The following is a 24,200-nucleotide window of genomic DNA, read 5'->3' as shown; positions in this document are numbered from 1 at the left end:
TGACTAGGGTGCAAAGTGTGTGGTGTGTATAGTATGTGTGTGTGTGTGTGTATGTGTGTGCATATGTGTTTGCAAGAGATAGAGAGAGAGTGTATCTGTGTGAGTGTGTTCGTACCTGTCTGCATGCTCTTATGCATCTGCACATAACATGCACGTCTGGACATGGTACTGTGGTTGTAAACCCTCTGACAAATTGTATTACGGATATTTATCGACAGAAGTGTTTGATATTTCCCATCACTAATTTAAACAACATTTATACGATTGTGCTATATACCATTTTCTGCATGCTATTGCTTTTAAAAATCAACAAGCAAATTATTCGATGCAAGAAAACAGATTCGAACAAATAAAAAGTGAAAAATATAAAGTTTTACCAAAGAAAAAACACAGAACAAAAACAAAAGTCACTGAAGAGTGATTTCATAAATACACAAATGACAAATTTACATAATTAGATCTCTGATTTGTTTTATGTACATACAATAGTATACAGTTGTGTAAAAAGAAATGCATGATGACATTTTAAAACATATGAGGTATACAAGTAAAAACATGTACTGAATAAGGCTCTTCCATTCAGTGAATATCAGGCAAAAATGAAAAGAAACTAAAAGATGAGACAAATCAATAAAAAGGATAAAGTCCCCCCTGGGGCTTTATCCGTTTTATAGTCAGCCCCAGAGCACTGTAGTCAGCTCTGGGGCTGACTATAACGATGGCTTTGCGATGGCTAATTAAGAGCCGTGGCCACTCTTTCATTTGGTCCTCTCATCTGTGTGAATCTCACACTTGTGGGCACACTGGTAGTTCTTCCTTCCCTAGAAACCTACAGCTGATGACTAGTGGCATCTCATAGGTGGTGAAAAAAAGTATTGATATGGGCTCTTTTTTTCAGTTTTTCAAATATTTGTGCGTGCATTCTCATGTCCACGTTTACACAATGCATTCTGTAGACATCGAAACAAAAAGAGGAGAAATAAAAACACATTCAAAGAAAGGGTCAAATTCCCTAAACTGGAATGTACTGTAGAGATCAGAGAAACCAAGCATTCAAGGATTGTTGTGGAGTCATCAGGTTGGTTGTCGCTGTCCGTGATACACGTCGTCTCTTCCAGGTGTGTGGTGTCATTTGTTGGCTCAGATCAGTATCTTTGTTACAAGTAAAACCTATGAAGATCTGTCTTCCTTTTTTGTGTGTTTTGCATGAAATGGCTGCAAAGACATCAATGTAGAATCAAACATCCTTGCCAGATGTGCACTCCTAAGACATGAGTGGTGTTCCACTAAACTTCCTATAGAGGGCGCTGTGAGGCTTCCTTTATTGAGCTGTTTGAAAGAAGAGATATGCATGGTCAAACACGCTGAATTTCTCCCATGATATCCAGGTGCCTCATTCAGCGGGCCTTTTACTGTCACACAGATCCCAGGAGGCTCTCTCTAGAAAGAGGAGGAGGGGAAGCAGGACTCAAGTCCCCCTGCCCCCTCTTTCCTCCGATCCTCCACATCCTCATTATTGACCGTTGTTGTCCTCCTGAAATAAAGACATCGAAAATATGAATTAGATATTGAGTTAATGAGTTAGCAGAAATTAATTAATTGCACAATATGAATTTCTCCAGACTGGATGCATGCACATAATTAATGCTGAAATGTAGACTAAACCAGTAAAAATAAAATAAATAAGTTAATTTAAAAAAATCTTTTAAAAAAAAGTATTTCAAAATGCTCTGGGCCTCTAAAAATCCTGCACGTTTTGCCATAATTATTACACAGCACCCTTACATAAACCTTCTGCAGTGTTTATGTTACAACTCCGCCAGCCTACTCTCCATACGTCCCATGATACTCCAGCCAATCACAGCCCTGCTGGTATCGGCGGTAATCCACAGGGTTGAGCAGGCTGGCCTGCTGCTCAAAGAGGCACTGAGGCGGGTTTATCTTCACATTCCCCCCTGAATCCCCAGACTGGGCCCAGACACAGAGGCGACTTGACACGACTACTGATATTAATCCATGTGTCACCGCAGACAGCCGAACAGCTGAATGATAGACCTTCACTCAAACGAGCTAAACTTCATCCTGTGCACTTCACAGCGTGTTTTGACAGAACCTAAATAAAGTTCTTTCAAATCAAATTTATTTGCGCTTCTGTAGTTCTGCTCCATTGAGCAGAATTAGCTTGTTAGCTCGTTCTACCGGGTAATGAGTGATGCTTACCATGAGTCATGATGCTGTGTTTCTGCATGTGCTCATGTACCCGTGTGTCTTTGCGTGTGTGACATTAAACCAAAGCCACAGTTAGCCTTCTCAGGATAATTATAGCCCAGTGTGCTTTGGCCCAGATTATTGGGCGTGTGTGGAGTCAGAAGATAAACCGTACTAGTGATGACCTCCCTTGTTCTTGGCTTTGGCCTCTCACCTCTGCAGCACAAAGTTCAAGGGGGCTTTGACTTAAATAACCTGACACATCAGTAAAGCCAATTAAGGTAACACTTTCTATTAAGGTACACATATTTACCATTGACTAGTTGTTAATTAGCATGCATATTAGTAGCATATTGACCTTTTATTAGTCATTGTAAAACACTTATTAATGCTTTATTATGCATGACCATGTTCTACAACTACTAGGCCATTAATTAAGGGTTTTCCCCCAATAACCTCAGTGTTACTGCATATTGATAGTAAGGAAGGAAGTTGTACATGAATTACAACCTTAACAGATTTTGCTCAGTAGGGCCTCATGAGGTGGTAGTACCACAAGAATTATTCCTTAAAGGGACAGTTCACACCAAACAAATAAATAAAATAAAAGTACATATATATTCATATTTCCTCTTACCTGTAGTGCTATTTATCAGTCTAAATTGTTTTGGTTTGAGTTGTCAAGTGTTGTGGAAATCTCTCCATTATAATCGAACTGGCATTGATTAGGAGGTTATTGAGGGAAAACTCTTGGTTAATGGCCTAGTAGTTGTAGAATATGGTCAAGCTGAATAAGGCATTATTCATATTAGTTATTATTATTATTATTATTATTATTATTCATAAATTAGTTAATGGTTAATGTGTATCCTAATAGAATGTGTTACCTGTGGATTTAATTAGCCCATAATCCAGCAACACAAACACACACACAAGCACAAACATGTACACAAACAGACGCATGTGAATGACTTTTAGTTACTTACCACTGGTCCAATGAGGCATCAGACGTCTCTGCAATCATCATTCTGGGACTGTAGTTCTGTCAAGGCAGCCACTTACTTTCAGGCCTCTTCAGCCCTCTGCTCATGTCTTGTAACACAATGCTGACGAAGCGATCACCCTTATTTAATTCACTTGAATCGTGTGCCCATGTCTGGGGAATTCAGTGCTGACAAGGCATCCTTTGATTCCAGCTCTGTTCAGTAATTTGGAGTAAGGGAAAGGTACAGCGGATCAGTGAGAATATACAATCACAGCATTTAATCAGTCATCACTTCACTTGAGTCTTCTCATTATGCAGACACAGACTATGCTAATCTATGTAAATATCCAGCTGATAAAACACTTAATCAATTAATCAAAGTGTGACAGCATTCTGTGTTTTGACAGTTTGGAGTCTCGGTGTAAGAAATGCAACTAAAACCAACAAGGTGAAATAAAAATATCACCAGGTTACAAAGTTCCATTATTAGATTATTACATCTTTAAATAGTTTTTCTCAAATGACAGTTTTTCACTAGCTTAGTGGAGCAGGTGACACAATATTTATCATGAAGACATGTTCAAAAAAAGTATCCATTTCTCAAGAGAAAAAGAAGAGTTAATGAGATACTCACTGATGCACTGAGGATCTCACTTCCTCTATTTCCTCTGTAATGTGAAATGTGTTTAATGTAGTTTCATAGGTTTTTCAAGTACAAAGCTACCAATCCATCTCAACTCTGCATACCCTGAAAAAAAGCACATTTGATTCAAAATAAAATAGTGAAGCAATAAGCACATACATTATAATTTCCCAAGCAGCAATCATCTAGAATGAGGAAGCAATTCATAATTTCTGTTGATAAGCAGGCTGCCAGCTGTTAGCTCACTTCCGAAAAAGCAATCCTTCCTTCTAAATAAAAAGTTTGGAAAACGTGTTGAGGTGCTAATGCCTGTATTTTTGCATAACATAAAAAAGTTACTATTTCTCTTACCCTCCTCTATTTAGTTCACCAAAATGAAGTGAACTTCTTCCCGAGGCCAGACAAAGCTGTGAGGATGACAAAGAAAAGGAGGCAAACGTCAGAAAACAACTGGACTCATAAAGTGATTAACATTTAAGGAATTCCAGTATCTTCATTTTGCAGTTTTAATAGAATCATATTTTGAATCACAAGCTAAATAAAACATTTAACCTGAAAATATGCTGTATTTTAGTTTTTTAAACATTTATTTATTCATGACCGTACCATCTCCAAGTTTCCCCGCCTGCTCTGCTGCCCCTCCTTGCAGGATTTTAGTAAGAACATTGTCCCCTTCAGCAGGTGGCTGTCCTGCTGCAGCACTGCCAATACCTACGGGTTTGCTACCAATCCCAACAGGGGCGGCCTTGGAGCCTGCAAACCAAAAAAAACAACAACAGTATTACAATCACATATGTCATGGTTTGCCTGTGGTCATTGTGCAGGTAATGGTGGAACTGACACTCACCAATCCCTGTCAGAGGAGGTGTAGCTATTTTAGTAGGCTGAGGTGCTGTTGGGACTCCTGCTGTAGGTTTCATTCCTGTCGCTGCTGCTGCTGCTGCTGCTGCAGGTGTAGCATCCATTTTTGGCTGTCGATCAGAAAAGAGACAAATGTGGAGGTAAGAAAAAAATTGTAATTGCTAGTATGCATTATTCTACGCCAGAGGTGCTCAAGATTTTGATGACAGAATGCCAATTTAGGGAGCCAGCATATGATTGAGGGCTGCACAGAAAATGTGCAGACAAATGCTTATTAAGGGGGCTCAATTTTACGCATCAGCTTAGTAATCTATTAAATGTAAGCTACTGAGGGTGTTGAGATGGACAGCAGAACATAAAAAATGCATGCATTTTACGTGATATTTTAGGGCAGCACAAAATGTTTCTGAGGGCCACAATTTGACTGTAGGCTGCACTTTGAGGGACTACATCTAGACTATTTTAAATGTAATCATGTTTAAAATATCTCATGTAGTTATACCAAAAACTTGCTCACTATCCACTAGAAGAGTCTATTTTTCTTCCGAGAGTCTGATTGTTCCCACACTCCAATCCAAAAGCATCAAACACCCCTAACATCTTTTTGTGACATTTAAAAGGTTCGAAGGTTTAATAGGACATTGCAACAATGGCATTTTACAGCTAGAATTATCATCTGTCGTCACAACTAGCCTCTTGGCAATATTTTAATAAGGGAATAGTGCACAATACATTGTCCTTAAAGAGACAGTTCACTCCAACATAAACAGATATCTTCTCACTTACCTGTAGTTTTAGTCTAGAATGTTTTGGTGTGAGTGGCTGAATGTTGGAGAAGAGATGTCTGCTTTCTCATGAATATATTGGCACTTTTCCTTAAATAATACATTTGAAAAACTCAACAGCAATGTCTCTTTTTATGAAATTTTGGCCTTGTTATACATCCACAGACTTTGTTGTGAGCAGTTTCAAGAAATTAACTAAAACATGAAGTAGAAACAGATAAAGTATGTCAAGTAAAACCAGGCTTAGGTCTACTCACCGCCGTAGTAGCTGGCTGCCCTGCTGCAGACCCTGCTCCTGGCTGCCGTCCCTGTGTTGGGACTTGGCCAGATTTGGGCTGCTGCTGTGCCGGTCCAGCTCCTGCGGTGGTTGTTGTGGGCTGGCTGCTTGGAGGGGTCTGGCTTCGCTGTGTGGGTTGCTGCTGCTGCTGCTGCTGCTGTTGAGCACTCGGCTGATGCTGCTGCTGCTGCTGCTGGGCCTGCTGATTGCCATCAAGTGGTTCAGAGCCTGGATGTCTCCCAGACTGGCCCTGACCACCTGACCGCTGCTGCCCTGCATGGCCCTGAGAGGGCTGCTGCTGCTGCTGCTGCTGCTGCTGCTGCTGTTGCTGCTGCGGTTGCTGTGATTTTGGCCCTGCTGCAGAGGGCTCCTGTCTTCCTGTCCTCCCGGTTGTGCGATCTCCTTGGGGTCTCTGGCTCCGTCCTCCAGTGCCGTGGTGATGACCAGGTTCTCGGGAGAAGTCGCCTGAGTTCCGTGGGCTTCCTGTGGCGGAACGGGAGTCCGGACCGCCCCTTCTCTGTGCTGTCGAGGAGCCTCTGCCTTCAGGGCGGACAGATGGATCTTTGGGGTGTGACCTGGAAGAGCGGGATGTCCTTGGATCCTCTGAGGTGTGGCGAGAAGAGCTGTGTCTGCCAGAGCTGCCGCCATGGTGTCGGTGATCCCGTGATGATGTGGAAGAGGAGTGGCGTTGTTGGTTGTACTCATCCTGGGGACCGTATTCCTCCGGAGGTTCATCATAATCATGGTAGGTGTGTTGTTTACTCCGCCTGCCTGTGGATGAGTGACCTCCACCTCCATGATGTCTCGAGCGATCAGCGCGAGCCTCCCGTGGCTTCTCAAACCAATCAGTCTCCTCTTGGCCCAAATGATAGGCTTTTAAAACCAAAACAAACATTATCAGTCAATTGTTTTATGTGGTGAGAGGAGCAGCATGCAGACTGAAGCCATGCAAAAATAATTGAGACGACATGCTCCACATCCCAGAGCCATGCATATTTTTGAGAAATCCAACAAAAAGCAAAAGCAAAACAAAAACAAGACCCAATCACCTCACACTTAAAAAACAATGTGTGCAAAACAGAAATATAAAACAGGCATTTTGGCATCACAGGGAACGTTCCATAAAAAAAAGACAAAATAATGTCACTCTTGGCATGCAGTCTCTTTCCAGCACATTTTAAACAAATGTCAGGCTGCACAAATGATTCAGCACCAGTTACCTTCACTGTCAGAAACAGCACAGTGCATGTCATCTACCAGGTAAGGGTCATCGGGTTTATAGACATGACTCCTGGGCAGGTCCTTCTTGTGATGATCCTGCACATCTGGCAACGAATGGCTGGAACCGTACTGGTTTCTGACATCATGGGCTTCTGGGATGCCAGAGCCTCTTCCCATGCCTACAGGCTTCCCAACAGGACTGAGTGGACTCTCTTCTTCTGAATTCTGGTTGCGCATGGGGGGCCTTCCGCTACGGCTGCTTCTCTGAGAGCGCTCCATGGCATCCCTCTCGTAGGATTTACTTCTGTGGCCTGTGGCATCTCTGGAGGAAATCTTATCCATACCGTATCCAGTAGACCTTGACCTGCCAGAGCTGTACATGCGGTCCTCCTCCTCCAGACCCTCACGACTGGTTCCATAATATTTCTGCTGGTCGTATGCATTCTTCTTCATCCCATAGGTGCCATCATCCTGAATCTTCTTGGATCTGGACACAATTGTGCAGCTGCCTCCTGTTGATGTTGTCATTGTGTAAGAGGCAAGGTCAGACTCCACATCTCGTGCTTCCTCAATCGGGGAGAATTTAGAAATCTTCTGCTCCATTCCCTGCTTCCTGTGCTTACTACGTTTAGAGGAGACTACTGCAGGGGCGAGATTCTTGGGTGCGAGTTTGTGGCTACTGGAACCGCTCCGCGATGTGTGTTTATAATCATCATAGTAATAGGAAGAGCCACCACTTACTGTAGTGCTGGTGCGACTGTCCGCTGTACTCTGGTAGCCTGTTGTTCCCGTAGGTCTGCCATAAGCATCAACAGGCTCATCTTCAGGCCTACCGTAGCCACTTCCACGTGCAGGGCCATTCTCGCTGCGATACCGCCCTCCCACAGGATGGCCCAGAGCATCAGTAGGTTGGTTAGTGTTGTCTTTTGTCAACTCACTAATATCATCAATCATGACGTAGTTCCTAGGAATATTCTGCTCCAGGTTCGAGGTGTAGAGTCCATCCGAAGCATAAGCGTTGGTGGGGCTGTCCACAGAGTGAGTCAGGCCAGGCTCCGGGGGGCGGTACTGTCCATATGTGTTGCTGTAGACTGCGCCAAAGTTGCTATCTGGAGCTGATGTGGCCACTGACACTGCTGGGTTGCTGATGACTTCATAGTTTGTGGGGAGTTTTTGCTCAAGGTCAGCCAAAGAGGTTTGCCGTGGTCTTTGATGAACTGTAAGGATCTCTGCCTGGGGCTGGTAGGGGAGACCAGGTTGGTAGGAGCTGTGGGTGGGGTAAGGAAGTGTCTGGGCTGGCATAGGCTGACTAGGCGGATGGAAGCCCTGGTGACCATGCTGCTGCATGCCAAGGTCTGTCTGGTAGGAGGACTGGCCATACATGCGATTGGAGTATGTTCCCTGGTTCTGGTAGCCAGGACCTGGTGGGGGATGGGGCTGGAAAGTACCTGGCTGGGGTGCAGAGGATGAAGGGTACTGAGGAGGCTGGAAACCTATCTGTTGGTAAGCAGAGCCAGGTTGCTGTGTTGATGGTTGAGTTTGAGGGTATGGGTAGGACATATAGGAGGATGTTGAGGGATACTGGGAGGTTGCATTGAGATCATTAGTAAATTGGCTCAATGGTGCGGTGCTGGGCCTCGTTAGCATTCCATTAGCATCAAAGGTTCCTGTTGCCGCTACCAGCCTCAGATTATTGAGCTCACTGTCCGACATGTAATCCCGAGCATCGCCCATACATCTCAGGTAAGCCAGCTCTCTCCTCTCCCTCTCCTTCACCATGGTCTCTTTACGTTGGGTGATGCCAAGCTCCAAGTAACGTAGCTTGGCATCAATCTCTTTCTCTTCCTCCTCAAGTTCAGCCTGCTGCTTACGGAGCTTTGACGACTCTTGTTCCACAGCTTTCAGTTCACTCAGCAGGCCGGCCTTTGTGACTCCCTGGGCAGGTCGGGGCAGGACCCTCTGGGGCATGCCAGGAGAGCTGTACATTTGTGCTGGAGTAACAATGGGGAGCGGAGTCTCCTCTGGTGGGGGGCTGGGAAGAGTCCTCTTTATTTTCCTCATCAGAGAGTTCTGCTGCTGCTGCAGGGAGGCCATCTGCTTGGAAAGGCAGAGACACATCAGCAAACACTGAGCTATAAACAGAATGTGTTTATGTAAATTAGACTCATTACTGTACACTGGCTTCTCACAGAGGGTCTGCACATTTCTTCATCCCAAGACCTAAGTGAAGAGCTATCCAGCCTGATATGTTATCAGACTACTTGGTTAATTAACTTATGTACTACGTGGGCGTTATATCCATCAGTAGTTCAATTAACATATTTTGATTTCATTACATTGATAAAAATGTTGTTTCACTATGGCCAAAGACACTAAGTGACGTTTTTCATTTTATGCCTGATTAACAATCTTAAGTAAAATGTTTGATAGTGGCAGTCAGTGTAGTCACACAAAGCACCGCTATTACATAATAATATTGCAAAATAGCTCTACTTAGCGGGACAATTTACCATGTTACTTTTATTATAAACAAGTAGCATTCATAAAATTGTTACTGCAATGAATTACATATCAAATATGTCTCTACAAGTATCAATAAGTATGTTTGACCAAGAAGCACTTTTTCAAATCAATATCTCATTTACCACACCTTGAATCTATGAATGTCAGGATAATTCTTCATAAAAAATAAAACACTGAACAAATAATTATGTGTTTGAGCAGCTTAGTAAATGCAAACATCATAGTTTTGCATTATTGACAGAACACAACGGAATATAATGAAGCAATTTTGTTTTGAATTTCAAATGCATTTTTAGAAATATGCTAATTTTCCCTCCACTCCTTTGATCAAAAATCCACAGTATCTGGTCTCATTTCACATTCCTCCACATATTTCTGGATGGCATGCAGATAAGGTACATATAACTAAAACAGTTATAAATAAACACAGAACTTTAAAAAACAGCTGTGCTAGTCTAATACTTACAAAATGGTTGAGTTGTGTAGATCCATGTTAAAGTATCCACAAAAGAACCTTGTATGAAACACTAACACTAAACATTAGAAGTGCAAATGTGCTATATGCCTGGAATCTGATGTCTGTGTCTCCTTTTCAAACTCATTTTGGTCTTAGTGCAGCACAATGTTAATTTACTTTGACCAGCTGCTAACAATCAGGGAGACAGCGAAGCACCACCAGGATTCCTCCACATTGTATGTCCCCCTGGCAACTCTTACGGGCTTGCCAGATATAGAAGACATGACAGAAAAAGAGAGAGGGAGAGAGAGAGAGGGAAAACAGACTAAAAGAGTAGAAAGGAGGAAAATAAGGGAGGAGATACAGCAGGAAAGCATGATGGGAAAAGCTTTTCTGGCATGGCCAGCTGCTCTCATGAGAACATTCTGTCACCTTCTTGATGCCAGATCCTGTGTGATCATCTATGTCTACACACAACATTTTCTGCATACACATGCATTTATTTTTTAAAATATATTTTTACCCTCATACAATAAATTGACAAATGCAAAGTTAATTAAAAGGCTCCTATTTCTATTTTAATGCCTCTCTGCATGCTAATTGGCTTAAACGTATTATTGCAGGGTCTGGCACTGGTATGCACTGATTAGTTTGAGTGCAAACGATGTGACAAATGTTATGACATCCTGCATGTAAGTGTGACCTCTAAAAAATGCATCTAATTATATTCCTACAAGTGTAAAGCATATTATCCCATGCAAATAAGCATATGGTACACATGACATCAGTGCACGTTTGACATCAGCAGCAAAAACATATGTTGTATTTGATCAAAATACTCACATCTCCAGGGGGGACATAAGCGTTTATGCATCGTGCACTGCAGTGTTATTTGAAGAAATTACTTTACATTTTGTGGGTGCTCTGTGTTTCTAAAAATAGATATTTCTTCTGAATAAATTCCACTAAAATATATATATTTTATATTATATTCTTTATTATTTTAGTAAGCCTTCAGAAATTTAGACAACTGATTAATTGAATTCTGTTCAAAGAAAAAGTAATGGTTTCTTACCTGACTGTTGGACATAGCTTGCTGATGGTACGGGGAGAACCTGTTCTTGCCAGGGTCCTCTGATGTGGGGCTGAGAGGCTTTGGATCCGACATGGAGCGCTGCACACTTTTTATGGGTCGTGGTAGGGTCTGGTGGCGTTGGGGTGATTCAGCAGTGAAGGCCTTCTGCTGGGGCGTCACATGGGCCTTGTTAAGTTTCTCCTGCGAGGCAAATGTTGTCTCCAGCATGCGATGAGGGGACAATGGAGACACAGGGGAGTATAGTACTTGGGGAGATTTGGGGGGCTGGCGTGATGGAGACTCATTTTGTTGATAGCCAATTTCCAAGGGATCCGGTTTCCTTCTTTCAAACTTAGCAACTCCTTGGAGTCTAGGGGAGGTTGGGTCAGCTGTGTTTGCACCTACTATATGCAAACTTGTGGAGTACGGACTAATAGTTGTAGGGACACTCAGCTGAGGGGCGACCACACCCTGAGACTGAGACTCTGGTTCTGTCTGGCAGGCCAGACTCTCTCCCTTGTGGGTCCTTTCTGGGGCCGCTATGTAATGTAGTAGGTCAACCTTTGAGGTCTCGGCCATGGTAATATGGATTGCAGGTGAAATCCTGCTTAGTTGGTCGGGCTCTGTTTGGCATGATGAATCATTTGTGGTCTGAATAGCTATACTTGTAGAAGCCACTTTGGATGACCCTTCTGATTTAGCCTCACCACTGGACTCAGAGTGCTTGGATACTCGTGATCGCCTGCGCCTTACTGGCTGCTGGTCCCACTCACCCTGGTCCTCCTCATCAGTCTGCACACTGCAATCGGCGATACGCCTTGTTCTCCTACGCCTGTTCATGAATCTGTCCTCTCCATCTTCATCGTCTGTTTGCACACAGCTGTCTGTAATCCTCTTCACAGAGTCCTCTTCTGATCCATCCCTCAGCCGAGGCATGGAGTTCTGCTTCTTCATGATCTTGGATTCGGCCTGTTTGTCGCTGCTTCTCAAAGACATTTCAGAGGCAGAACTTTGAATAGGTCGAGCAGCCATCACAGCTTGAACCACTTGTCCATCCTGCCAAAATTGGACACTTTGTCCATCTTGTTGAATAACTCTCCCACTCTGATCACAAATAATGAACCCTTGAGGAGCTCCCCCTCCAACAACTACCCCTTGTATAGCACCCTGGGCAGATGTTGCTGCTGCTGCTGCCACCGCTGATGCAGCGGCTGCCTCTGCTGCTGCAACAGCAGCCGCTGCCTCCACGGCTGCCGTCTTTTGCCTTTTCTGCTCCTCCAACTGCTGCTGGAGCTGGTGCTGCAGAGACTGAATTTGTTCAAGCTGCATTCTCTGCTGGGCCAGTTGTTCTCTTTGCATAATGAGCTGTGTTTCCCGCTCTGCCTGCTGTTGGTGAAGGACTTGCTGTTTGATTGTCTGCAGCTCTTGAATCTCGCGCTGGACTATTAGTTGTTCTTTTTCCCTGTGTCGCTGAAGCTCCATACGATCTCTTTCAAGCTCTTCGTGTAGGCGCAGCTGCCGTAATTTCTCCAGTTCAACGCGTTCTCGCTCTAGCTGCAGCACATGCTCTTGCTGCTGACTCAGTCGCTCATCTTCCTTAGATTTCTGGGCATCAGTGGGAGGAGAAACTTTGGGACTAGGTACTATGGCAGTGCCATGGGGTGCTGCTTGTGGCTGACCCTGTGGCAGAGCTAATGGTTGAGGTTGACTGATGGGTTGAACTTGAGACTGGGTTTGAGTCAAAGATAAAGGTTCAGTTTGAGTAGGTAACTGATGTGGCTGCATCTGAGCCTGCATTGGCTGGACAGTTGGAGGTTGGCCTTGAGCTTGAGAGAGGGGCGTAACACTCTGTGAGGTAAGTTGAGCGTGAACTGCCTGTTGATCTACTGTTGTTTGCAAACCACTTGCTGGTACATTTTGTGTGCCTAAGTGTGCTGCAGTTTGGGTGGGTGGAATGGTTGCAGCTGTTTGCGCAGCAATGGTTGTTAAAGGCTTTCCAAGGTACACAGGAGTTTCCTGGTGTGAGCTGCTTACATCAGGCACACTCCCTGATTGTGTGGCTGACGGATACTGGTTTGGAGGAGGGTAGGAATATGGTCCCTGTGTGGACAGAGGCATTCTGGGAGACATTTGAGGCAACCTGGTAAGGGTAGCCAATGGTACAGCAGTTACACCTGTAGGGTATGGTCTGTAAATTCCTCGAGGCATGGGACGCATGACAGAGGAAGGCTGGGTGGTAATTGGCAAGGTGGAGGCTATCGGAGTGTTAATGGTGGAATATATCATGCCATCGCCCCCTCTCATAGCAGCAGGGTACAAGGCGCGTATACTGGCTTGTCTAGCATTTATTAGGTTTGTTAAAGTTTGGCCGTTTGCTGTTGGTCTTCCATCTGGGCCGTACAGTAGGTTTGCTCTTATTGATGCTAAGCTTTGTTGGAGATTCAGCCGAGCTAAAGTTCCACCCCTTCCAGCCCCATATGGTACTAGTTCAGGGTTATTTCCATACCGGCTCCCATACTGGTCCACAGTGTTAAGAGCTGCACACATGCGACTGATCTCCCTTGCAGTGGTTGCACTGTACTGAGCCAGGTTGGAGTCAGGTTGTCCTGTTGGGTCCCGTGAACCACAGGCATAGTCAGAATTGATATTGGACATAGAGCCATATCGGCGAAGGGGTAATGAAGGGCCTGTAATATCTCCTTGGTGACGCAAGTCAGTGTAAGATCCATACTGTGCTCCAATGCCGAGATATCCACCATCATAAGCCTGATTCATGTTGCTAAGATCTACTGCCAGACCCCCCTGGACATTACTCTGATAGTGACCAGCATCCGTCATGGAGGGCAGATTAGTATCAGACATGGAGGGCTGAATTCTTCCTGAGGGGACTATGGGTTGTTGATATGGTTTATGTTCCTCTGTCACTCCTTGTGCAGCTTGAGGCTGGTGTTGTTGTTGGCTGACATTGTAGTGCGGTGGGTGGGGAGGGTGAGCTGCTTGGGAGGTTTCAGTGGTGGGAGTTTTATCTGCAGACACTGTAGGCTTCTGAGTGAATGACCCTGAACAGGAACCAGCAAAGGGCAATTTGTAAACAACATCACAACAAGCCACCTGGTTATCTGGTTTTATCTGTCCAGTGAGATCCAAGACCTGAGGAGGTGGAGGAGGTTCCTCTTTCTTTACCAGTTGAGTCACGGTGGCCCCCTGGGATGTGTTACTTTCATCAAGTTGTACCATCATGACATGGGGCTTACCTGTGGACAGGTTCATTACTGTTGGCTTGTTTTTCAGCTCTAAGGCAACTCCACTATAGACTTCATTGGGAACATTAGAAGCAAGAGCCCCAGACACTGATGGTGGACCCATGGGGGATAGTCTAGGGATGGCACTGGCAGTCACTGCAGACGGGGCACTGCTTGTCTGGCTTACTACAAGGTCTTTTTTCATCAGCATTGGCTGGACCTGATTAGCTAAATTGTAACGAGCAAAAGAGGATTGCTGTTGGTGCTGCTGGAGCTGCTGCTCAAGAAGCTGTTGCTGCTGCAGGAGTTTCTGCTGCTGTAACTGCAGTTGTTGCTGTTGTATACCCAGGTTCTGCAGGCAGGCATCAATTTTGGGAATAGATGGGTCAGTGATTGGTGTCTTGCTCTGGGTTAAACATACAGCTGCACCAACACCCTGCCCCAAATCAACACGGTTTTGCAAAGGATCTCCATACACAATTGGTTGCTTGGGTTGGGTCATGAAGATAGAACCTGCAACGGTGACACTAACGGTGGTCGGTGTTGATACAGATATGTGCGGTTGCTCTTGTGCATTCAGGTTCATAATAAGAGGTTGCACTGCTGTGTGACGAATAGATGGCTGTTCTGATCCTAAAGAGTATCTCCTTGTATCAGAGGCAAGGGATGTTAGGTCCATCCCCTGGTCTGTCATTATAATTGGAGCTGGCCTCATTGGGGCTCTCAAATCCACAACATTAGTGCTTGAAAGTGTTTGGCCCTGACCCACAACCATTGTAGAGCCTGGAATATTTGAGATTTTACATAGAGATATATTCTCCATAGATCCACGACCATATGCAGTTGTGGTCACAGTGCTAATACCAACATTTACTTTTTCAACACTTTGAGCCATCTGTGAAGAATGTTTCGGAGACTGCCTTTGTGGTGATGTTGGCGAACTTGTTGAAAGAGACTGGGAACTATACAACGTTTTACAACTGACCTGTGTTGGTGAAGACAATGGGGAAGTGGAAGAATTTACAGTGATGGGCTTTGAAGGACAAGTTGTATCAGAACCTAGTGTTATCACCATCACTGGTGCATCTTGAGAGGACTGTTGTCGTGCAAGACGGGGCGACATTGTCCTTTGCGGTGCCTGACCTCCATGGGATGCTGCGGCTGACGCAGGACCACCCGGCAGAGATGGCAGCTGCCTGCCACTACCACCACTGGGTCTCACCGATGGTGTGTGCGTTGGGCTTTGTGCTGGAGATGCGTTGGGGGAGACAGGGGGACTGGGACCTTTGAAAAGGGAGAAGACTTTGGAGGTTATGGAGGATGTTCCAGAGTCAGGTGATGTCTGCGTTGGCCTCTGGGCGCCTGCTCTGTTGCCAGCAGGCACTGTGCTACTGGCCTGTCGAGTTGTGGCAGTCTGACCGACTTGGGCTTTGGTTGTGGCAGTTCCAACAACACCTTCAATTTTGGCACTCTGTGTCATCATCCTATTTTGTGTTTCTTTTGATAGATGCTGTGCTGCATGAATTCCTGGAATTCGTGGATCACTCCCTGTTGTTGAGAAGGACATGGGTGCAGTAAGCTGCGTTGGGCTTGAGCCAGGGGTTAGGGAAGTTCCGGCGTCAAGATGATGTTTACTGTCAGGCTGAGAAGCTCCTTTCTGCTGATTAACTGCATGTCCTTGCCTCTGCATGAGCTGCGCTTTCTTCATCATTTCCTCATAGACCTCCTCTGCACTTTTTAGTGTTTTATCAGATGGTGACGTTGCTGATGTCTTTTCTGTAGGGGAGTAGAGTGATGTGAAGGTTGGAAGGTTATATTCATTTCCTGATTTGTAAAGCTTTCCACCAATCATCTCAAAGCCCTCTGCCTCTGAGTCCATAGATGGTGAGTATTCAGAACATGATGATCTGTGAAGCTCCTCCATCTCTGCAGCCTGCCTCAGCTCTTCTGTTGGCGATGCATCTTCAATAGGAGAGAGATTGCTGGGGGGAGTTTTGGATCTTTCCCTGCGTCTCTGTGCCCGTAGCTCCTCTTTATCCCTCTTTGTTTTTCGAGCAGTACTTCGGATCCTCTGTTGCTCCAGATCTCTCATCTGCTCCTGTTCTCTAAGTAGTTCTTCCTCCTCTCTGAGCTCATCCTCCTCAGATGAATCCTCGATAGTGGGCAGCAGTGGCCCATGGGACCGATGCCGAGCCTTCCTCTGCTGCTTTGCCTCCTCTAGCCTTGCCCTACGACTAGGGCTGCTGTCACTGTCATCCTCCATTGACGACACAGATGTGGGGGATGTTCCAGAGGTGTAGCTGGGAGTGGTGGCAGGTAGGGTGGACGAATACTCTCCCTTGGACCGCTCCTCAGGAGAGCCAGTCAGACTCTCCATCTCTAGCTCTGGTTCTCGTAGGTCATGTTCAGTACTGAGCTCCATCTCGCGGTTGTAGCTGTTGGTGTTATTCAGCTCAATAGTCTTAAACCGCCGAAGGCCCCCAGCCATTACGACATCTTCCTCTTCATTTGCCTCCGATGCCTTGGTGTCATCCTCAAAACTATTAGAATGCTGAGCCAGACGTCGTCTCTCTTTGCTTGGATCCCCACTGGTTTTATGTCCCCTTTTAGGCTTCTGGTTCCCATGTTCTTCCATCTCCTCTTCATCTGCGCTCATTTCCATAATTTGTCTCCTCATGAATTCCTCATCTGTTAATTCTTTATGTGTCTTCTTCTGTCTTACTGGCAATGGTGAGAGACCACTTTCACTGCTGTCCTCCACGTAATCATGGCGTAGCTTACAACTGAGGTCATCCTCTGATTCATCCCTTGCTGCATCATCATCAGGATCATAGTCCCGGCCCTGTCCTACAGACAGTGAATGTGGCCTGTGCTTCTGGTCTGGCGCCGTCTTTGACTCAAGCAAAGGCTTCATAGAGGTCTCTAGCTTGGTGATTTCTGAGGGGATGGAAGCACCTCTTTCATTAAGCTTGATTCCTTCTTCCCGGATCTGTCCTGTAATTTCCCCATGAGAGCTGGAGATCCCATCTGAGGAGTATCCAGTGTCACTTAGACTCTGTGTACTTGATTTGTTGTAATCCTGAAAAAAGAGAAAGAAAGAGAAGAAGGTCAGAAGCAAAAAAAGGGCCGTTTTTCCCTTTGCTTACATCATGGCATGGACTATTACAAGCCTCAGTGCACCTTATATACCATTATTTCCTCAACTCATCAGCAGTCACATTTTAATGAACATTTGTAGATAATAGGGAGTGAAATTAAAGCGCTGGACTTTACAACAGAAAAACTCTCTAATACTTAGATATTAGAGAATAATTACATTGAAAGAACAAAATCTTAATCAAAAACAGATATAGTAAAACTTGAGGCTAAAATCAACCCAAATATTTACTATAATATACTTTTTACATGGCTTTAGGTTTTGGGAATTCTACTTACATGGCAAACAGTCACATTTATTAATAAGACTAACTTTATAAAAACTGAAAAAGCATTGAATGATCATAGCTTTAAAAATTTGATTTCTTTGTGAATATAATCTTATTTTGTAGGTAATTGAAGCTATTGATCACATTCTATTGATTTGGGTTGAGTTTGCCTTTCAAAGTTATGTACATACAGATGGATAAATACAGTGACACACAGAGTGAATATAACAGACAGTTAAACATACAACATCTACAGACAAATGTCATTTGGTTACATGCTTGATTGCCATCTCTGACGCATTCTCCGTTGCATTCTTCGAACCGTTGAAGAATAACGAACATGCTTAGAATGCTTAAAATATCATCACGAAGTGTCACATTGAAATAAATAAAATTAAAGTGGACAAAACCAGGCGGAAGAATGGGGGAACAGGCTGAAGATGAAGGAATGCCAATGAGACAATGATGATGTGATGACGATAATGATGATGATGATGATGATGATGATGATGAAGAAGATGTGATGAGAAAGATATTATGACGGAGAAAGTTATATTGATATGAAATGATTTAAAAAATGGCGGTGATATGATGAAACACGAATGTTAATTATTATATTAGTGATAATATGACAAGTTGATGATAACTACAGCTAAGTAGCTTTAGATTAAAGATGACCAATGGAACTAATTATTAAAGAAGAGGAAGAAAAAAAATTCAAGACAAACATTTTAAACTACAAAAATTCTAAAACGAAAAGAATATTTAAAAAACGAGATGATGTTATGATGATGCCGACAAAAGTGATGCGGAATGAATGATTAAAAAGATTATGGTTTGATGAAGATGATTCTGAGAAATGGTAACAATTATTCGAATGGAGGAAAAAAAAAATTAAATTAAATAAAAATGGTGACTCAAGAGTAACAAGTGAAGGCGAAGAAGTTGCAGGTAGCTCACTTCATGGTGTCTTGACTTCTGTGTATCTTCAGTTATCTTCATGTCTTTTGGTGAAGTGACAGTCTCTGACATTGCCTTCTTCGGCGAGGCCTTGACGTCTTCTTTTAGAGATTTGGATGTGACTTTAGTCTTCTCCTGGCTCTGCGGTGGTTTTCGGGCCTGGCTGTTACCTGTGGGTTTAGACTGAGTGGGTGCTGTTTTTGATTGGGCGGGAGAGGCCTTGGCATGGTTGGGCGCGGCTTTACCCGGGGTGGCCTTGGCCCCAGAAGGACCCTTCGTCTGAGCAGAGGGCTGAGCAGATCCTTTTGTCTGAGCCGGCCCTTTGGCCTGGCCCTTTATTTGGTTAGCAGACTGAACAGGGCCCTTACTCTGAGCATGTGACTGATTAGGACCTTTAATTTGAGGCCCCTTACTCTGAGCTGAGGGTTGTGTTGGACCCTTAGTTTGGGGAGGTGGCTGAGTTGAGCCTTTAGGTTGAGGAACAGGTTGGGTTGAACCCTTGGTTTGAGGGGGAGCTTGGCTGGGCCCCTTGGTTTGAGGGGCAGGACCAGCATGTTTCACAGGAGAGACAGGGCCACTTACTTGGGGACCCGATGGTTTCTGCTGTTGTTGAGGACCTGTGGGCCTAGGCCCTAATAGGTGATTTGGCCCTTTCTGCTGAGGTGGTTGTTGATTGGCTGTAGCAGGTGGCCGGGGGGATCCCGCTGGCTGTGCAACAGGAGCTGGAATATCTCCCAAGCTTCCTGACAGAGCCCTCTGCGTCTGGCAGTTCAAGCACAGCCATTCTTTCTTCTGGAAAACAAGCACAAAGAGAACAACAATCAACAAACTTCAAAAAAGACTAATCAGACTCAAGCATGTGCTTTCTTGCAACAAACTCTTATATTTATGTACATTATTCAGAGTTCTCTTACGACATATTCTCTTATATGGGTTCATATGATTTCCTACTGGAAATCATATGAAGACTGGTCACTGCTTTAAACACATCAATGTTGGGAATCATTTTGTTTGGTTTAAGCAACAACCTATGTTTAAAGTTAGGAACAAAAGGACATGGTAAGGGACTAAGTCAATTTTGTAGGAAAGCTGTAGCATTTTGGATAATTGCTTTTCATAGGAAATCATATTAACTGTACATGAGAACAGCCTTCTTAGTTTCACCTGGATTCCACCTGGTGCCAACAGTAAGCAAACAGAAAGGAAACACTATTTAAATGGGCAGCAATCTGATTACATACACAAAGTATGCTGTTTACTTTGATATTGACACTGTGTAGACACATTATTTGATTACTATTCATGATGCTTGATGGGTACAGAACAGAAATATAAATGTCTGTTCGTTAAGGAAAATTAAATCAGAAAGTTGTTGCTTCATAAGCGGTCATGGAGTGCCAAGGACTCAGTATAGCGAGTCTTAACAACTGAATATTTGAAAGCCTGTCCAAACAAGGCCTTTCATCTCCTGGTGAAGACTTAATCATTTGACAACATTAAGCACTCTCAAACAGGGTACACAGAGGAAGAGTGCTGTGTGAATACAAATTAACACATCTGTTATTAGATTGGAGGGTTGCAACTGTCATTAGACCTTTTATGGAGCCCACAGCAAACCTTCAATCTGCAAGAGTAGGATTCGTCCTTCACCCTCATCCTCATTATGTGTGGAGGTACTTATATATTCTGACACTGTTAAAAATCCAGAACAAAACCCATCATAGACAGGATATTAACATAAAGAGATTCAATTTCAGGTCAATGCAGCAGATCAATGAAACTGCTCGATGCAAAGAAATGGTTATATTACAGGTTATGAAAGCTGAAAAGAGAGGCGACGGCACCATGTTTGTAACACAGCGCTCCGTTTCTATGATAATCATCCATGCCTGAGGCCTGAAGAGCGAGCGTTATTGTGTCACAGACTTATACAACAAAACAAATAATCTCATAAACACCTCTATTGCCGATTACCATCTGCCTGGTAAATCATCACTTTTATTGGTGTCATACCTCAAAAGCATAAATAGAGAAGATGGAATTCAACAGCAACAATGCAGAAAAACAGCTAATAAATAAAAACAATGCAGGTGTTCAATGAGTGTATCAGAAGGCATCTTTACTGCAGTCCAAACAGTCAAGATGCCAGAGTGTTTTTCTTTAAATACCTTTACGTTTTGCTCACATTGCAACTATCAAATATAATCAGTACTTGTGGAAGTTATTGGGATTCTTTCACTTCTGTCACATGTCTGACCTCCGGGCGAGCCTTAAGAAGAGTTATCTGCCTCAATGATATAAATAACTGAGAAAAGCCCACATTACAGGCAAGACAAAGAGAGATAGACACAGAGTGGCAATCATTTAGTCAGCAAGGAACATCCTAACAGCAAGATAAGGATCTTAATCTGGAGACTCCAGAGACCTGCGTTTGACAGACAAGTCTCCAGTGATGAAGTCGGGATGGAGGACACAATCTGTCTTCTTTTCGCTTCATACTAAACCTGTGTGTAGAAATTGATCAGGCTCTGTGTGTGTGAGTGAGAGATTGATTTTTTTGTTCTTCTCAATGCTCCTTGTGTGTCCTCTGGTTTCTTGTAAAAAAAAAAAAAAACCTGTTTGGCTCACTGACCACAATGAAGGTTGGAAGCAGACCATCACAGACCCACTATTTGTCCAGTAAAAACTGATTTGTGAAGGTGAAAGAATCTACAAATAATGGTTCACCACTCGCTGATGTGGGTGGTTGGAGACAAAGCAACAGCCAAAATTGAACAGAAAAGGATGAAAAGAGGATGAGGAGGAGGTGGAGGAGGAGGAGGATGGAAAAAAACAGGAAGAAGAAGAACGTGGTGGTGGACTAATAATGATGATGGTGAGAAGAAGAAAGAAGGTGGTGGTGAAGATGATGGCTATAAAAGATGTGATATATGTTACTATATGTGGTGCTGTTGCTGTATATTTATAGGTTTAATAGGTGCCTATAATTCAAATGTAAAATGCTGTTTCTATGAGGCATTGACTGGAACATTTTCTCTTTGGGGAATCATTGAAGACAATTTCCTAGATATTTAAAATGGGTCTGCAAAACAATGATAAATTGCTTGGTTTGTCAACTAATCCTGATTGTTCTTAGTAAAAACTGGTTTGTATGATATCCTACAAAACAGTGGTCGCTGTTTTAAACAAATTGGTGAGATTGTGATACATAACTTTTTTAGGTTCAGCAACAAACCACCTGTTTAAGTTTAGGAAAAATTAACAGGGTTCGGCTTAAAATCACGAAAAACTGGATGCTGTTAAGTTAGTGACGTTAGTCTCCTGGATCAAAGTCTCAAAGTGGATTTTTTTTTCCTTTCCACCTCTTGTATTGCCTTCCCTTAATGCATCCACAGTCTGAAACATCAGACTCACAAAATTTTGTAGGATAGCTATGAAATTCAGTGCATTGCTTTTTGTAGAAATACCTACAAACCAGAGCGACCCAACCGTTATGCATTAATGTAAAAATTGTGATCAATTCAGCTCTGCACCGGTAGACTTCGACTGTTCTTCTGTTGACAATAACTCAATTAGAGCCCTTATGCAACAGGAGTGTTAAATTATGCAACTCCCTCGTTTAGAAATGATGCCATTTGAATCATGAATGCTGTGAAAATATTCAGTCCAGTAAGAATAACGCTGCAGCGAACTGAGGACTAGTGTGGGCAGTTACATTACAACATTTTTCAGCATAAAAGGAGATAAAATAAGAGCCTGGCAAATGCTGAGCCTGTTTATAAACCTTCCAAGGAGCAAAAACCACAGTGACTATGAGAACTTTCAACTTAACCCACTTAGTTTGACAAAGTGACATTTCTGAATAAACTTACTGCCAAAACCAAATGTGATATAACGCAGTATAAAGACAGATACGGTGGCTACATTGGAAATCTATGTTTAACATGCTATTTTTACTGATTCTATTTTTCCGTTCTAGATGAACCCTTTCTTAACGTGCCCAAATCCTACAGGAATCTGTTGTCTCAGCTGAGACCACGAAGCGTGGACGGAGCCATTGGCATGCCCAACAGACAGACTTGCTTTGTTTTCATCTCTCTCAAGTGCTCTACTGAGAAGCTATATATAAACAGGTGCAGTACTCTCAGAACTAGCCATCTGTGCCGGTTCTTTCACATGTTAAAAAAAAAATGTTGTCTAGAAATGTCAGAGACAAGCGTCTGTGTGTTTGTGGACAGCCAGTGAACAATTGGGGCCGACAGAGAACCACTGAAGCAATGAGACAATATAGACGGTGAGGACGTGCCATAAGCGTGTACTATGTGCACACATGCATGCATATGACCACATAATCATCAGATAAAAAAACAAAACAAAAAAAACTGCCCGCCTCTGAAGTCCACTCACTTTCAACTTCAGCAAAACCACATCAAATCTTTCTTAGCATGTTTAATAAAGCAGAATTTCATAAAACACTTAAATTAGATACTATAATGGTAATTTGTCCTCTACCAAGAGGCTTTCCTCCTGCCATTTTGGCACTGCCAAACTTCCCTTTTTGCTCCTGAATCAGCATAACATCACTGCGTGGGTGAAAGGGAGAGAGGAGCAAGGCCAAACCGGAGCTGGGAGTAGCAAATTATTCATGTAGAGTGCTTTAGCTTGTACAGCAGTGAGTGATGTGGGCTGTGCTACCCACCTCTGCCCACACTGTGTGGAGAAAATCAGGTCCGTATAAAAGACTGAGCCTCTGTGCCTCTGAGACAGGCCTTTAATGCACCCTGAAAATGAGCAACCAATTCACTGTGGCAATCCCCTTCTACTTTTTAACTGCCCTCTGAAGAACAGTTCGACAGCTCAATACATACAGATTCAACTATGGCCAAAACTACAAAAGAGACAGACAATCAAATGATTTCCTCAAGCAGAAAATAGTTTTTTGTAGTTTTTGTTTTTATCATTCACTTGACTTTTTGTGCTTTGGGGGATTCATTGTGTGTTTGTGTGTATGTCTTCTGCGTTTATGTGGCAGAAGCAGACTTGGAGTTTGTCAGCGTGATCATCTTGTTAGTGAACTGGTGACCTTATTAAATGGCAGGTTAACTTGTGTGCTCAGTGGAGAGTGTACTTAACCTTGACTGAACTGTAACTCAGACTAGACTAGACTCTGACTGTAATCTATCAATTACATCTGAAGCTTTTGGTGTCTGCACTTATTCGCTGCAACATGTAATGAGGTAACAAGCAACAACTTCCAGTTTAAATATAAATATAAAAAAAATATAACAGGACACATGCTTTTCCAACATTGTGCACAATCACCAGTGCAGCAACAGCATCAATGTATTTACTGCATCTCTACTCGAAATATGTTGAATTTAACAGCAAACTTTTGGGACCTAGCACAAGAGAGACGCAAAGACATCTATAATGGTTAGAAGACAAAGATTTTTTGATACATATTTACAATGAATACTCATTTTCTGCAGTATTGATACACAGTCACAGCTGTTCTTTCTGTAGGGACGGGTAACGTAA

General features: G+C 43.4%; 1 protein-coding gene across 1 annotated transcript in view; it reads right to left on the bottom strand.

Moving 5' to 3' along the window:
- Positions 1-982: 982 nt before the first annotated feature.
- Positions 983-24,200, bottom strand: part of bsnb (bassoon (presynaptic cytomatrix protein) b) — a 73,452-nt gene continuing 50,234 nt past the window's right edge. The window contains exons 4-13 of the mRNA XM_059328893.1: positions 18,663-19,454; positions 11,036-17,356; positions 6,980-9,074; positions 5,740-6,632; positions 4,684-4,807; positions 4,443-4,589; positions 4,188-4,243; positions 3,828-3,941; positions 3,195-3,406; positions 983-1,534 (exon numbers count right to left, since the gene is read on the bottom strand). Of these exons, the coding sequence (XP_059184876.1) occupies positions 4,203-4,243; positions 4,443-4,589; positions 4,684-4,807; positions 5,740-6,632; positions 6,980-9,074; positions 11,036-17,356; positions 18,663-19,454 (10,413 nt within the window). The 3' untranslated portion in view covers positions 983-1,534; positions 3,195-3,406; positions 3,828-3,941; positions 4,188-4,202. The remainder of the gene's footprint in view (positions 1,535-3,194; positions 3,407-3,827; positions 3,942-4,187; positions 4,244-4,442; positions 4,590-4,683; positions 4,808-5,739; positions 6,633-6,979; positions 9,075-11,035; positions 17,357-18,662; positions 19,455-24,200) is intronic.

Source organism: Centropristis striata, chromosome 3 (genome assembly GCF_030273125.1).
Source record: "Centropristis striata isolate RG_2023a ecotype Rhode Island chromosome 3, C.striata_1.0, whole genome shotgun sequence".
Classification (NCBI taxonomy): domain Eukaryota; kingdom Metazoa; phylum Chordata; class Actinopteri; order Perciformes; family Serranidae; genus Centropristis; species Centropristis striata.
The sequence above is the reverse complement of the archived record's forward strand: the minus strand, read 5'-3'. Positions and strand labels throughout refer to the sequence as shown.